Below are 14,380 nucleotides of genomic sequence, written 5' to 3'. Positions count from 1 at the left end.
TTGTAAGATTTTCTATACAAATAGATGATAGCAATTGATAATCCCTTTTAAATGTTCTCTAATCCACCACTATTTACTTAGGTGTGCAAAGAGTACTGAATGAGTAACTACTCACATTCTAGTGGATTCTAGATAAAATCATACATTCTGAGCTTTATATTTAATTCAATACTTAACATAATTATTTAAAAGTGCTTTTATATGCTTACTAGAAAAATATTATGATTTTGTTATGTTATCATTATAATTAAAGTGGAATGGTGTTTAGTTAGAAAAAATAAGCCATTGAAATAAACAGCTTGTTTATTTAATACAACAATAAATTATATTAAACAATGATCTATATTAAATTGGTATTTTTTTGCTTGTGGTTGTTGATAGTCATGTGGTTACTTTTGACTTTCTACTAATAATGACTATAACAGGCTTTATAGCTCATCAACATATGGGACGAGGGTTAGATTTCCAGCTGCACCCATGGAAATCTTGTTCTTTGCTGCATTTGAAAGAGCCTGAAATAAAATTTTCAGATTTTATTTAAAGGTGCAATAACATCTAACAATAAAAATAATTCCTTCCTCACATCCATCCTTGTCACGAGTAAATCATAATTTTATCTGAATCATCTTTAAAATCTCTAAGGTAGGGATTTTGGAGATTTCATATTTGACATTTATATTTAATAATAGTTATCAAGAAATTTGTCTAATAAACATAACGTTTCTAAGTTATAATTTCAATGTAAATAATTTCTAAGGCTACCTGAGAAATATCACTGTTTGATAGTTGATCAATAGCTGCCGCAATCTCAGCTGGTGATTTCACAACACCAGTGTATAAGCCTTGAGAGGCAATAGACTCGGCGAGTGTGGTTCCTTCTTCTGCTTCAGTCAATACTTGCAATTTTAGTTGGTTTTTACCAGCCTTAACAGCATCAGCACTCAAGTTCGGGTTCTTTAAGAGTTTACCAGCTGCTTTCACGGCCTTAAAATTATGCGACAATAAAAATGAAGTGAATATAATATTTTTGTTTTTTAAATTTTTAATATGTATTTCCTACTTTCATTCTCAAATTTCTTTAATTATTTTCTAGTAATATTATACTTACAGTAGTAGCTTCGTCCTTAGGGACAGAGAGCACCAATCCAAACAGACCATTGTCAGAGTATGAAACATTAAAACCAGCAGCAGCAAACGGTCCAATATTCCCAATAGCCTTAGCAAGAGGTGTGTTGTCAGCTCCCCATTTGGTGATAGGACCATTGCCGAGTGCTTTAAAAATAACAATCTTAATAAAGAACACAAATTTCTTATATCACCCAAAATGTGACCAATGATGTTTTGTTGATGTGCTTTTTATGTACCATTGTAATGTACAGATTCATAACTTTATATACCTTTAGCAGCAACTGCAAGTGCAAGACTCTGTGGGGAACCTGCAGGAGCACCTTGTACAGCCAAAGCTACATGAGCTAAATCACCACCCATTTCTTTTCTGTAAAAATGCAACATTTAAAAAATCATAACATATTTTCAATATTTGTACATTGACCCTAATCAGCATGTCATGTTTCAAATTATTATTTAATGGTATGGATATTACCTTAATTCTCCACCATGGTATGTAGAGGGATTGCTCTGTGCCTCACTGGCAGTTGGCAACTGAAGTGCTTGAGCAACCAAAGTAGCATTTTCCTATAAATAAAAATAATAATAGTCATAGAATAAGAATTTTTACTACAAATTATATAATTTTGCATAGCTTTAACAGACATATTCAAGCAATTAATATAATATATTTAAATTAAAAATTTATTATGATGAATAATTTTCCAATTAAGTCTATTTTTTATTTTGCATGCAGTGTGATGCTAACATATAATTATTAATGAAAAATCACTTAAACATTATAGAGAAACTAAAGCTTCTGATGAGCTTTGTTTTAACTATCATGTATTTATATAAAACACATGCATACAAATTGATAACATGATAAAAAAATTGTAGCTTATTTTTAATTGGGGAGCTACATTATTCTAAAATCAATGTTTTAGGCAGTAGTTGATTAGGAACTAAGCAAATATAGACAAAGTTTTTTAACTAATTTGGTAGCATCTAAATAATAAAAATGTTCACCTGGCTATTTCCAATAATGGTGACTGCACAACGACCCGGTGTTAAAGTGCTTGCTGCAAAATGCTGCAGAGACTCAGAGCTGATGTTTCCAATCTTTTTTGGAGCAATGAAGAGAGAATTACCAAGCCCACGGCGATATGCAGCTTTGTGAAGCAAATCAACGGCACGAACCTATCAATAGGAAAATTGTATTACAGTATTATTTACACAGAGTAAATAATGGCTCCATGAAGCTTAACTAATGTTAAATGTTACTGCTCTTTCTTTGTGGGTCATAGCATGATATTTTATAGTCTATAATCTTAAAATTCTCACTTTAATGGTTTGGTAGATCTCGAAGTAACTTTATTTGAACTCTAATAACTTAACATGTATTAAAAGTCCATTAAGGTAAGAAACTAAAACAATCATAGTAGTTTATTTAAAAATTTTCCTTCCTTGTTATAAAATGCTTATGATTTTCAGCTTTTTTTAAATTGGTACTGATATTATTGTGTACTATACTATAACAAGTAGTCTTAGTAAAATTTTCATTTTATAAGCATTTCTGTCGCCTACTTGAGGAGGTAATGCCGCAAGGTCATACTGAAGACGGGGAATGTTGTCACTTAGTTCCCATGGTCTGAATTCTTGGTTTGATACAATGTTGTTCAGGTATTCCAAAGCCTGCTGCAGGTTGTTTTGAGTAGCCTGTTAAAAAATTATAATTTAATTATAAAAAAGAATAAACTATATTATTCATTATCAATATTAGTCAATATTAAGATAACATGTCACTAAAATGGTATTCATATTATTTACATAGAATTGTCGAATACAAGAAAAAATTACGGTTTCATTACTTAATATAATGGATTGAAACATTTCATATGTGTACTTACTTCAACTGTGTAGTAAATGAACTCACGATCACCGGATGCACTGAATGATGCACCAATTTGGGCTAGTTTTCGGGAAATTATGAAAGCAGATGCATTTTTAGTGGTGAGACCAGCTGCAGAACGGAGTAAGTGGGCTACACCCAACTCTGATTGTGGCTCATAGCGAGAACCAGCTCTGGAGAATAAAAAGTAATAGATTAGTATTATTAAATTTTTTTTTTTTTATAGGTACTAAGTGCTAATAATTATTTTAAAAAGGATAGACAAAACATGGCACGATTCTGTTCTTAGTTTTAAAAAAATAATTCTCCTTCCTAAATAAGCACATATTATATTTTTTAGTTAAAAATGTTGATATCTTATATCTTACTTACTTGAAAGCTATAGTAACCCGAGCTACAGGAGAACCATTATCTAAAGCGGCGACAAATGTTTTATTGGGCAAAACACTGGACTGGATTCTTGCATCTCTCTTAAGGGCTGGAGCCGCTTGGGCGTAACCCCTAGTCTAGAATTTAAGAATATTTACTATATTTTAAATTCAATTAAAAGTAAAAATCATTTGTTTAACGCAGTCGTCCTATCATATGGTTTTACATAACAGGGTTTTGACATATCATTAATTTATTTTGATTAAGCTGCTTTAAATCAAAAATAGTAGTATAATTACCGTAACATGACGAATAAGAGGTGTCGCAAGTGTTTTTGACGACATTTTAAAGGTATTTTTTATAAATTATATATATTCACTAAATCCAGCCGTCTATTAGGACTTCACCTACTTGTCGCAAAATCGAATACGTTTATTAATGTAGGCAACACTAAGATATGAGTAACAGATTAAAAATCCAAATCTAATATATACTATTATAATAAAATATTTATCACAAATTTATTAATAATTATAATTTTTGGAATAAAAATTTATAGTTATTTTTAAAAATATGAGCATTAAAATTATTTATTGAATTAATAAATGTAATTTGTAAGTAGCAGATATTTGATTTTTAATTTGTTGCAAAGAAAAATGTATCAATATTTTACAACTTTAGCTAGACTACGTTTATTTATTTTATATAAACTTTTATTATGCTTCAACAATACATAAAAAACATACTTCAGTACTTTTAATAACAAATACGCTTGTAGAAATGATCTTATCGCTCAAGAGCTATTTTCAAAACAAACAGAATCTTGTATTAAGAATAATGGATACTACTAATACATCCTTGGAATATTTTAAATATAAAAATAATGTGAGCACACATATATCATTATATTAAATATTATTATAATTAAATGGTATACTATTCACCTGTACAAGATAAAATAATATAAAGGAAGTTCAGTTTGCAACATACAATTCCTAGTAAACTGCTTAATTAGTAAAACGAAATAAAACCGGAAACCCTCTTGTTTAACATTAATATATTAAAACTTTTGACTTACAACCTTTGCAATACATATTCAAATAATAAAGAAAAACTTATAAATGTCAACTTACAACTTCGTTATTTGACATAAGAATAATATGTCATAAATATCGCTAGGCGCCAATTTTGCATACATTGTGATTAATATTGTTTTATAGATTTTTATGATTTTGGTGATTTTTGGTGTCTTGTCAATGATTTCGTCTCTTTATGGCGTTTGAATAAATACATTTATGTATAGTTCATATACATACAGCTGACTGCTTGGTCTTAATTTAGAAGTATGCAGGGTTTGTACACATGTAATGAATTCTATTATATAAATTTATATATTTAATGCTATATGTTACAAAAACTTTTATCTATATATTGCAGGATAGTAATGTCTGATTTGTTGGAGGTAGTATCTTTTGCTGATGACTTAAAGAACACTACACGATCTCCTAATCTTCAGATCCATAACAACCATAAGCGTATTTTGAGGTCAAAAGAAAACTTATTTAAACCAAAATGCAATAAGGAATTGAAAAAGAAATTAAGAAAATATAAATTAAGGCGAGATGGCGACGAAGATCAAGATGTATTAGATGTTTCCCAAATTTTAGTAAATTCATTAAGAATCAAGTCTCCTAATAATTCAGACAAAATATATAATAAGAATAATAAAGTAGAAGAACCAAAACCGAATAACTATCTATTCAAAATGGTCAGAAAAAGAAAAACTTGTACACAAAAGGAAACTAACAATGTAAATATTTTACAAAATGTTGATGTGTCTCCTATTTGTTTTGATGAAGAGTCACAAACTAGTAAACAAATGGATGCATTTAAATTGTTAATGGATTCAAGGAATAAAAGTATTGGCAGTAATTCCCCAGGTAAAGAAAAAATCACAGAAGAAAATAATGCACTTGAAATTGAAGATAAAAAAGCTATGAAGGCTAAAAGAGTTTTGTCACTTCAAAAAATGGCTGAAAATAAGGGAGTTTTAAAGAAAAAGGAAATTGAAGAGTACAGAGAAAATTGTATAAAAAATAAAATGTTGAAAAGAGCGGAATTATTCAAGGATATGCTAACCAAAAATGACAAAAAAGAACAGTCTGCACAGTCTAATATCTTAGACAAATCCAAAAAAGAACCCTTAAAAAATGTTGCTATTACACCAAACAATAAGACACTTAAATTATGTGATATATTTAGTGACACAAATACTATAATTGATGAAGGTAAACCACTTGAGACAGTATCGGATGAAGACAATGAATTCTTAAAAAAATTGTCACCATCCATTAGAAAAAAGGAAAACATGCTTTGTTATTTTAAAAAAGTTTCTAAAGAAACAGAATTAACTTCCGAGAAATCTGAAGTAAATTGTTCTGATGAAAATACTCAATCTATCATTAAAGTAAAATTTACACCTAAACGAAAGAAGAAAATAAAAACATCCAAGTCTGTTAATAATGATTTGTGCAGTATTACTGACAGTATGAGTGCTCAAACAGAACAATTACCAATCAGGGATTCAAATAACTTAGATAATAGCGAATTAATAGAAAATAATAAAAGAAGGAAACGAAAACGGAATAAAAAAAATGAAGTCAATACACATATAATCACAGAAAACATAAACAATAATGACAGTAGGCCAAAAAGAAATACTAAAAAGCCTGTAAAATATACAGAAGATGTACATTGTTTCAGCTCTGATGAAGAACTACACATTTTTACACCAAAGAAAAAAAGGAATAGTGAAAATTGTTCAAAAACCAAAGTAATAAAATATGTTCAAGATATTGATACAAAAATTGCAAAGGTTGAACTGCCTTCGAGTGATAAAGAAAAAAAATTGACTTTAAAGTTATCTAATAAATCAAAGGAATTAAGTAATCATATCAAAAATCCGAGTAATAAAGTACAATCTGAAGTGAAGAGAGAATTAAAATCTACAAAAAATATTCATGGAAGTAAGAATTTAAGAAATGTTAAGGTGAAAAATGACAAAAAGACATCAAAGTTGGCTCCAATATTTGTTATAAAACCGCAACTATCACAAGCAGCCCTTGAGGCCAAACAAAGGTTTCTGAAAAGTGGTGTTCCAGAAAAGTTAAAAAAAAGTACTGTACAACAAATAAACAATACCACATTTTTTGAATACTTTCAGTCTGTTTCACACATTCAACAGAATGATTGGCATTTTAATAATTTTCAAGGAAAAGATTGGTTTAAACTTACTAGTAACAATATTGAGGAAATAAATATAACACACAATTATTCATTCAAATCACTTATAACAATAGACTCAGACGAAAATCCTAATGTTCCTATTTTAAAACATAAGCCAGAGAAAGTTTTGAAATATATAAAGAGTGCATATCCTAAATTTCCTGTTTATCGTACATATCATAAGCTCAGAAATAAGTGTAAAGGGGATTTTAAAGATTTTAATTATATGGATCTAGATAATAGTATAGAAATCATTGAAAATTGTGCAGAGATTAATAATGACAATCCAGATAAACTTAATTGGTGTGACAAATATAAACCCACATCATCCAAGCAAATAATTGGTAATTTTGAGAGTGTCAAAGAATTAAAGAGATGGCTAGAGACATGGAGTGAAAAGTTGATAAAAGATAAAACTAATGCTAGTGATTTTTCTGATATGTCTGATTTCTACTGTTCTGACATAGATAGTAGAGATGCAATGAGGTCTACAAATAACATACTTATAGTAACAGGACAGACAGGATCTGGAAAAACTAGTAGTATTTATGCTGTTGCTTCAGAACTAGCTATAAAAGTCATAGAAGTAAATGCTAGTAGTAAGAGAAATGGTAAAATAATGTTACAAGATCTCCAGGAAGCTACACAGTCTCACAAGGTGAATAGAGCTAAGAGTGGTATAGAAAACTCTCAAAAATTATCACAAGAAGTACCAACCATGTTGAATATCAAAAAACGTGGTAGGCCTAAACGAGCAATAGATACTAATGCAAAAAAGAATAGTTCAACACCAACATGTGAAACCGTAACACAAATACCTTCAAGTCAGGAATGTGTCAGAACAGCTATGTCACTTATTTTAATAGATGACGCTGACATCATTTTTGATCAAGATGATGGATTTTGTTCAGCTATTTCTCAATTAATTCAATCTTCTAAAAGACCTGTTATTTTGGTGACATCATCTCCATCATGTCCACATTTACAAAAATTCTTACATAATGGAAAAATTATTCATATGCGTCCATTATTGCCCAGAATGCTAGGGACATGGTTGGATATTATGTGCTTAGCTGATGTAGGAAAGTGTTTTATGGGACTTGGAGAAAAAATGTTAGATTATTTTAAGGGTGATATAAGAAAAACGATAAATTGCTTACAGTTTTACATGAACTCATTTAAAAATAATAACCATGTTGATGAAGGTACTAATTCACAAATTATATGTAATATTGACGATGAAAGCTCTAGCATGTCTTGGGCTGATACAGAGAGCTTGGAAAGTACACCCTATAATGAATTTCAATCAATGTGTAATATTGACAAACAATCACAATTATTTGCATATAGTTCGCCAAATGTTTTTGATTTTTGGTGGAATTTAACCAGTCATTTGAGTCTTATTAAAAATGAAGACAAAATGGAAGTACATTCTAAAAATTTAGAAAAAAGAAGTGATATACATAGAGTTGTAGACATTTTAGACACATTATGTACAGTAGATTACATTGACAGTATTAGGCCTGATACTAGATCCAATATAACTTCAACACCATGGCATTGTAACGAAACCGCTAGTCTATTGGAAAGTGAGGACTTTAATGGTTATAATGAAAGTATTTGTATTGGTGAAGAAATTTCAAACATACTCATGACGAGAACAATTTCAAAAGCTCAAAAAGTATTTAAGACTGAAAGAAGTAATAATTACCAAGCACCCCCTACTATGAGCTTTTACAGGTAAGAATAGTATTTTTGTACATGGTATTTTAATTGATATCCATTACTTCGAACATATATTCATTTTTAATATTTTTTTGTAAATGTCCAGTAAGACAAATGGATGGCACATTTTTTCTTAATGGACAAATATCATAAAAACATTCGCTGTATTACATAAAATATTCATAAGTTGTTTCTTACATAAGCTTTCTACTGAAACAGAATGAAAATTTCCACAGTGATTTCTGAGATTAGTTTAAACAATTTATAGTTTGCACATTTAATAAATTCATTTAATGTATTATATAATAATTTTAATTTTATTTATGGTATATATATATATATTTAAGCATTTAATGTTATCAATTCTTATGTTAATAAGTTTATATATTTAGTTTAGTTACTTCATAAAAAAGAGAGATAAATATATTATTTAAATCATAATATATATTGTATATATAGATATACTCGTAACTGTAAATATTTTTTATATTGAGAGCATCACTGTTATATTTTATAACAAGCTAAATCGTCAACAGACGCTACCTGGAATTTATTTTTAAACCATTGTAAAATAATATTTTTTTGTTCCAGGGAGAGAGACAGGATTGTGTCGCGACACATTACCTTATCTAGTTATTTAAATCCTTCTGCAATATTAGATCGAAGAGCGACCGCCTTAGATTATTGGCCGTCTTGCAGAACGATATGTAAATTAGAAAAGAGCAAAACTGATTATAACATGAAAAGAAATAATCGATTTTGTCATTATCTTAAATCACTAAATATTCTCTGTAAAAATGATTTCTTTGATAACCTTGCTGATAGTCTAACCTAACCAATTTTATTTTTAACTTAAAATTAATTATATATTATATACATTTCATTTTTAACTTAAGCACCTAATGGATTTTGTGAAGTTTAAGACAAAAAAAATCTTATATATAGGTAATGTATGTGAAGTAGAAATCAGTTTTAGTTATTTATTTGTAATAGTAAATTGATTATATTTTTATCAAGACTTTCGTTAGCTTAATTATTTAATGTGCTATACTATTATTTCATCGCGTATGTGTTATATACTTATATATTTGTAATATTGTTGAAACTAATAAATGCTAATGTTCATTGTTTATTAAATAATATTTGAAAATAAAAAAACATGCTACTTCGCGAAAGCATACTTAGTACATTTAAAATAACTTTATAATATTCGTACTAGTTGTAAATTGACATAAGGTTCGGTAATGGTTATTATTACTTATATTTATTTAATCATTATTACATTTATGCTTAAAAAATATGTTTTAGTAATAAAATAATATAATTTTAATGAATTGTTTTTAATAAAATCTTTAGGGAAATTACATGTAATTTTTGTCGAAAGCATAAAGGTCTGCAATGAAAGAAAAATATATTATAGGGTTCGAATTATAACTATATTAATAACAAAATAATATGTACCCAGGTTATAGAAAGAAAAACTAACTCTTTTAAAGCATAAAGAAACAAGTGTTTATTTTATTATTATTTATTTAAGGAAAAAGTTTAATAATTTTTTTCCCATTCATTGGCAAGTTTTAGGTAGATATCCATGCATGCCTTTGCATCTTCCACGGAGTCATGGTCAGGGGTTTTTTGTATATCTCTTCCTAAATAACTTTTGGAAAGAGTCTTGAGAGCCACAGGCTGGCCATTACGCTGAAAATAAAAATCACATTAAAACACAACTACATTTGCTATTTCCCAGTAAATAACGCTTTCAGCGGCATTTCGTATTTTTTGGACAAACAAACGACGTCCGTTATTCTTTAAGAAATCCGCCTGAATAATCTAGCGAGCAACGTCGGGTATGAATGAAGATTTAATAAATAATTAAGCATAAAAATATAATTTTGCATATTCAGCACGTCATTACAAATAAATTAAGTTAGTCGACTTAAGTAAGAGATCTCTCGAAGTGCGAATAATTACAAAAAAAAAACCTGTATTTAATATAACTTATCTGGTAAATCAGTGACTAATTAATAAAACGATTGCGAAGTTTAAACTTATTAATTAAACAATTAAAATTGCAAATGAATTTAAATACAGTATGAATGGTAAATTGATCATGTGTGCAGAGTAAGAGGAACAGAGTTTGTTTTATAAAGTTAATCTAAACAGAATAACGCTGAAACCACTATAACGGTCTCGTCATTGACAGCGATATGATTTTAAGAACTCGTTGTTTATAAATTATATGTGGGAGTTGCTCGATAACGACAATGTAACTCTCGATTAACAACTATTTCTTATTTCTTTATAGAACTATTTTACTTATTTAAATAATTAATAAAAGTTTTAAAACTAGAAAATTTACGCAAATCAAATAGTATCAACAAGTGTAAAGATTTATTAGCTAAAGTTAAATTCTAGAAATAATTATAAAATGACTACTGAATCTTAAGAATTTATTTTAAATTGTCGAAATTTACCTATGTAAACAATAAGAGATTATTTTATTCCTAAGGTTCAATACAGTATTACCGTACTACTGTTCAGTAGGGCTTTGTGCCAACTCGTCTGAGTAGATACTATATACCAACCCAGTAATCATATATTCTACCGCCATGCAGGTACATATAATTTTTACAACACAACAGTGTTTATATTTAATTTCACCGGAGACATAACAACTTGGTTCCCAAGGTCGGTGACACATTGGAGACGTAAGGAATAATGAGAACTTCTTACGGCGTCAATATCAATTGTGGTGACCACTTACCATCAGGTGGTTCATTTGTCTACACAAACAAACATGTTGTCCATGGAAAAGTTTTTTCTAGAAGGTCATATGGTGTTTATATAAAGAAGCAAATTGAATAATTGTTACTGTTCTTACCTGGAGACTGTTGTATTTCGCCAAATCTCTGCGCTTGCTCTCAGGATGAGACAACTGCAAGACTTCAAGGTCGAAATGTATTGAATGCCCTACTAGAATACGTCCCTGTATAAGATTGGCCACTTTATTTTTAACAAGGGAGAAGTCTATGCCATTTTCTAATTTCCACTTCTTGTCTTCAAAAGCCCTATAATCAGTGACTGTTGATGTAGGTTTAACATATTCGTCAAGAATAATACTTCCATGCTGATTCACAATGGATACACGCGCTAACAAGCTTTTATTATAACTTGCAACCATTTCACAATCAATGGCAAGTACGTTTGTAACCGACATTTTGTAATTACGATTATGATGTTATAAAGAGCTATTCAAGGTGAGCAACAGAACTGGCTGCGTACTGTGTAAAGTGGAGAATAATATGGAAGTGAAAAGACTGTTAATATTTATATGACTAAGCTGCGATAATAATAAAATGCTAACGGTAGAGACCTTTCGGGGAATCCTTTACCAGAGATAATATCACAGTGTTACCAACTACAAACATCCAAATTTGCATTGGAAGATAAAATTTCCAAAGTTAGTGGTTTTTACTTAGTTTTTAGTTTAGTAGGATACTTTGAAATTAGATAATTCAGAATAAGTATGTGTTAATCACGCAATATTTTTTGTTTATAAAAAATACTTCATCTTATTTTATGAACAAAAAAAAAGATAACGTAATATTTAAAAAAGAAGTCGAAAAAATCTATAATTAAAAAAAATATTATAATTTTATTAATCTATCATATTATACTTTAATATAATTATGCTTTACAAATTGAAGTAAATAAATTCACGCGAACTCAAAAAAAGGAAAATTTATTTAATTCAATTTAAATAAGTTTATTACTTAGAGTTAAATTTAATTTTCGAATCACCCATTGTTTAATTAAAGTAGTCATTAATAAAATTACAAATATAATGAATCACTTAGAGAGATCACAGTTACGTTCACGCTGTTAGCTACCCATAAAAAGTGAATATAAATAACAGCACAACGGATGTACAGTAATGCTCTCTAGTAATCAACGACATCTCTACAAAATGTAAAACAAACTCGCGCTTCTCGTCGGCTTTATGCTTAGATCTCTTAAACTATGCAACGAATTTTAATGCGGTTTTCATTAAAAAAGACTATAATGTCGACTTACCCAACAGGAAAAAGAAAAAAATCTTAATTTTTTTTTCTCTTTAATCTAAAAACTGTAAATAGCTCCACACGGCTATAATAAGGGTTTATTGTAGCCGTGTGGCGCAGGGATGAGTAGCTAGTTCAATATAATTTACTCTAATAGGAAATAAAATTGTTAAAAAAAGTGAAGGCTTTAATATTATTTTTAAAGAAATAAAAAAATTCAAACTCAGGAACTTAAAATGAAGTAGTTTTTTTTATACGGTAGTTGATTTGTTCAAGATACTAAAAGTTGATCTTTACTGAAACGTTTGTATTATATAAATAGAGCTGGGAACACAGAACACTGTCGTATCACCATTAATACAAAATGATATTGATAGAAGTTTTATTTCAAAGATAATTAAATTTTATCCAACATGAAATGCTAATTTAAATAATTAAAAAAGTAAAATATATAGGTACAAATTATATTTGTTGTAACTGTTAGTTAGTGTAAGTTATTGTTTAAATAACTTATGTAGGCTTAATTATTTTAAATGTCATTTATATCCTCTTGACACCTCGCGTACTTTATAAAGTGCTAAAAAAAACTGTACTCTAAAGGCCGAATATTTTTGAAGTTCTTATTTCGACAATGGACGGCCGTCCTTTATGTAGCATCAATTCCCGAATGTTTGTTTTCTCCTGCTAAAAAAGTTTTGGTTACGTGATTGCTTGTAGCCAATGAAATTTAAGTAATAGCGATACTTTGCCCTTCGAGTTCTATAGAAATTTCATTCCTAGTGGCTGCAACTCTGGCGACACATGCTCAGAAGTTCATAGGGATGGCGGTACTAACTTAAAATGTTTTTGTTAAATTCAATTGTTTTAATGTAGATTTTTTTATAGGAAATGCAAATTAGTTAACATTCTTTGGAATTTAGGTACTTTTGGGGAGAAATAAAAAAAATAACAAGTAAATAAACTGTCGTAAATAAATTAAACCTATAGAAAGTCACTTCATTCGTAATTCATGTTTTAAGTATATGGAATTGATCATATGTATATCACTTTCGGCGTTATTACTAAAAGTAGCTTAATAATACTTTTAGCGTTAAGAAGCCAACGATATTACGGAATTGTTAAATAACTCCGATTATGAAGACTCTAGTGAGGATGAAGATTTCGTTGATGCTTTTACCAATGAATCCCGATCATCAGTAGATGAAGACTCGCGCGATAGTTACAACAGCGATGATAGCAAGTGGTCATAAAGACATATATCATTTGAAATGTTGATTAATAATATGTTAGACGCTTCGAATAATATTGTTCCTCTTTGAATAGAAACATCTCAATTTAATTGAGTTGTTTTTGTTAAAATAAATTATTTGAATATAATTAAAAGTCAAATAATATTAAGAAACATTTGTTTTGGTGAAAACTCGGGAAAAACTTTAGTTTATGTTTTATTTAACTGGCAACATTTACTGTACATTCGTAATTGCAAGTGATTTCAGAAAATGATCAGGTCGCAGGAGTATATATATTTCACAATAGTGAATCAAACTAACGCTATTATCGTATTAATAAGCGATAGTGTTGATAAAAAGCATGACGAAGCATGGGTATATTCTAGAATATAGATTAATATTGAAACATTTATAATTTTGTTACCTGGCTACGTTTATATTGAAATATTTGTTTTTTTTTTAAATTTAACAAATACTTGACGTAATCTAATCAATTATTATAATTCTTAAGATAAGTGTAGGTATCAAAACATTGGTTATGTGTTAAATACTTACTCGTACTAAATATTATAATATTTTTATGACACTTAATTTTTATAGAAATGAACTTTGTGCTTTAGTAAAATTAGTATGAATTAAATTTACTATTAAATATACTATGTATTTCTTACTCTACAAAGAGTTAAGCAGCG

General features: G+C 28.8%; 3 protein-coding genes across 4 annotated transcripts; 1 reads left to right on the top strand and 2 right to left on the bottom strand.

Moving 5' to 3' along the window:
- Positions 1-285: 285 nt before the first annotated feature.
- Positions 286-3,829, bottom strand: LOC125069424 (cytochrome b-c1 complex subunit 2, mitochondrial-like). Its single transcript, XM_047678915.1, has 10 exons — positions 3,688-3,829; positions 3,392-3,525; positions 3,018-3,192; positions 2,695-2,826; positions 2,137-2,307; positions 1,604-1,695; positions 1,398-1,495; positions 1,109-1,272; positions 763-984; positions 286-512 (listed from the first exon to the last, which is right to left on the bottom strand). Exons 1-10 carry the CDS (start codon positions 3,730-3,732, stop codon positions 429-431), a joined length of 1,317 nt encoding a protein of 438 aa, XP_047534871.1. The 5' UTR covers positions 3,733-3,829; the 3' UTR covers positions 286-428.
- A 673-nt stretch (positions 3,830-4,502) lies between these two features.
- LOC125069461 (ATPase family AAA domain-containing protein 5) lies at positions 4,503-9,640 on the top strand. Of its 2 annotated transcripts, none has more exons than XM_047678965.1 (3): positions 4,503-4,731; positions 4,826-8,413; positions 8,990-9,640. In XM_047678965.1, exons 2-3 carry the CDS (start codon positions 4,833-4,835, stop codon positions 9,231-9,233), a joined length of 3,825 nt encoding a protein of 1,274 aa, XP_047534921.1. In that variant the 5' UTR covers positions 4,503-4,731; positions 4,826-4,832; the 3' UTR covers positions 9,234-9,640. The 2 variants fall into 2 exon arrangements, with proteins under 2 accessions (XP_047534921.1, XP_047534920.1); XM_047678964.1 differs by having other exon boundaries at positions 4,503-4,740.
- Positions 9,641-9,848: 208 nt separating this feature from the next.
- On the bottom strand, positions 9,849-11,734 carry LOC125069350 (RNA exonuclease 4-like). The gene is made up of 2 exons (XM_047678817.1): positions 11,280-11,734; positions 9,849-10,096 (listed from the first exon to the last, which is right to left on the bottom strand). The coding sequence occupies exons 1-2, from the start codon at positions 11,613-11,615 to the stop codon at positions 9,944-9,946; spliced, it is 489 nt and encodes a 162-aa protein (XP_047534773.1). The 5' UTR covers positions 11,616-11,734; the 3' UTR covers positions 9,849-9,943.
- Between the last annotated feature and the right edge of the window lie 2,646 nt (positions 11,735-14,380).

The sequence above is a fragment of the Vanessa atalanta genome, chromosome 15, assembly GCF_905147765.1.
Source record: "Vanessa atalanta chromosome 15, ilVanAtal1.2, whole genome shotgun sequence".
NCBI classification, from domain to species: Eukaryota; Metazoa; Arthropoda; class Insecta; order Lepidoptera; family Nymphalidae; genus Vanessa; species Vanessa atalanta.
This window is presented reverse-complemented; position numbering and strand designations above follow the sequence as displayed.

Bases quoted from the DNA above. Each gene is read 5' to 3' on its own strand.
- LOC125069424 (XM_047678915.1), bottom strand. From the start codon at position 3,732: ATGTCGTCAAAAACACTTGCGACACCTCTTATTCGTCATGTTACG. The intron at 2,827-3,017 runs GTAAGTACACAT...ATTTTTTAACAG, and splicing joins TCATTTACTACACAGTTGAA to GCTACTCAAAACAACCTGCA. The intron at 1,696-2,136 runs GTGAACATTTTT...TTTTATTTATAG, and splicing joins CCATTATTGGAAATAGCCAG to GAAAATGCTACTTTGGTTGC.
- LOC125069461 (XM_047678965.1), top strand. From the start codon at position 4,833: ATGTCTGATTTGTTGGAGGTAGTATCTTTTGCTGATGACTTAAAGAAC. The intron at 8,414-8,989 runs GTAAGAATAGTA...TTTTTGTTCCAG, and splicing joins CCTACTATGAGCTTTTACAG to GGAGAGAGACAGGATTGTGT.
- LOC125069350 (XM_047678817.1), bottom strand. From the start codon at position 11,615: ATGTCGGTTACAAACGTACTTGCCATTGATTGTGAAATGGTTGCAAGT. The intron at 10,097-11,279 runs GTAAGAACAGTA...TTTTATTTTCAG, and splicing joins CGAAATACAACAGTCTCCAG to CGTAATGGCCAGCCTGTGGC.